This window comes from Acanthamoeba castellanii (genome assembly GCF_000313135.1).
Source record: "Acanthamoeba castellanii str. Neff unplaced genomic scaffold scf7180000084770, whole genome shotgun sequence".
Taxonomy (NCBI): Eukaryota; Discosea; order Longamoebia; family Acanthamoebidae; genus Acanthamoeba; species Acanthamoeba castellanii.
The window spans coordinates 53634-54481 of NW_004457532.1; the positions used below are offsets into that span (position 1 = coordinate 53634).

The 848-nt window shown below is 52.2% G+C and overlaps 1 protein-coding gene across 1 annotated transcript in view; it reads right to left on the reverse strand.

Annotated features, from left to right (window-relative positions):
• Positions 1-712: 712 nt before the first annotated feature.
• The window catches only part of ACA1_262520 (core histone h2a/h2b/h3/h4 superfamily protein), a gene marked incomplete at both ends in the record, with an annotated part of 507 nt that continues 371 nt past the window's right edge, over positions 713-848 (reverse strand). Inside the window, one exon of the mRNA XM_004341231.1 lies at positions 713-730. Coding sequence (XP_004341279.1) covers positions 713-730 — 18 coding nt within the window. The remainder of the gene's footprint in view (positions 731-848) is intronic.

Below are 848 nucleotides of genomic sequence, written 5' to 3' on the forward strand. Positions count from 1 at the left end.
CGCTTCTCCGTCTTCTTCTCCCTTGGCTTCTCAGCCTGCGCTTCCTCACGCTTGCGGACCTTACACTTCATCTTTTTGTCGTGGCGTTCAGTTCTTGCGTGGGCAGATTGATGGATCAAAACGAGGTTTTCCGCTGCGCTTCCCACTTCTCTGCACAAACAGAAAACTCGCGAAAAGAGAACTTTACCAGAAAACTCGCGGAACTTTTGTTTTATTCGTGCTTTGCCTTCCAGGAAAACCAGTTTGTCCCAGGCCAGCCAGTTTTTGGGCTGTACACCCACCTCACTTGCTCACATGTGAGGGTGGTTTCATGAGGGGTGTAATGATGTGTCTTCTATTGAAATCAACTTCGTCTTTTGGACCAGACCTCATCATCCATTAATTGGTACAAGTCCTCTTTGAAGGAGTAGAGGTGACCATACTGGGTACCCCACTTGCCCAGTCCTTCCTGTGCATTCTCCTTTGTTATGGAAGGCCATGGGGCTGTGAGTGCGATGGTCACGTTGCTGTGGGGGCCCAAGTTGCCCACGTTCTGAGCCTTGCCCACCCTGTGTGGTGCACAAGAGAGTGAACAATCTCAGTCAGTGAATGGACATGAGAGGAGAGAGGAAATGCAGGAGGAGGTAAAGGGGAGTGGCACATGTTCTGTGATGGCTGCGCGCTGCTGCTGGTATGATTACCGCCCGTGGAAACCGTCACGAGGACACGGCTGTCATTGCTTGTGGCACCGCTGCTCCAACTGTCACTGCAGTGTTCCTTCCAGCCATCATGCTTGGACTTGTGGGTACCTGATCCACCAGCCTCTGGTTCTTGTATCTGTTTGCGCCTGTGCTTGCTGGGTGCTGCCC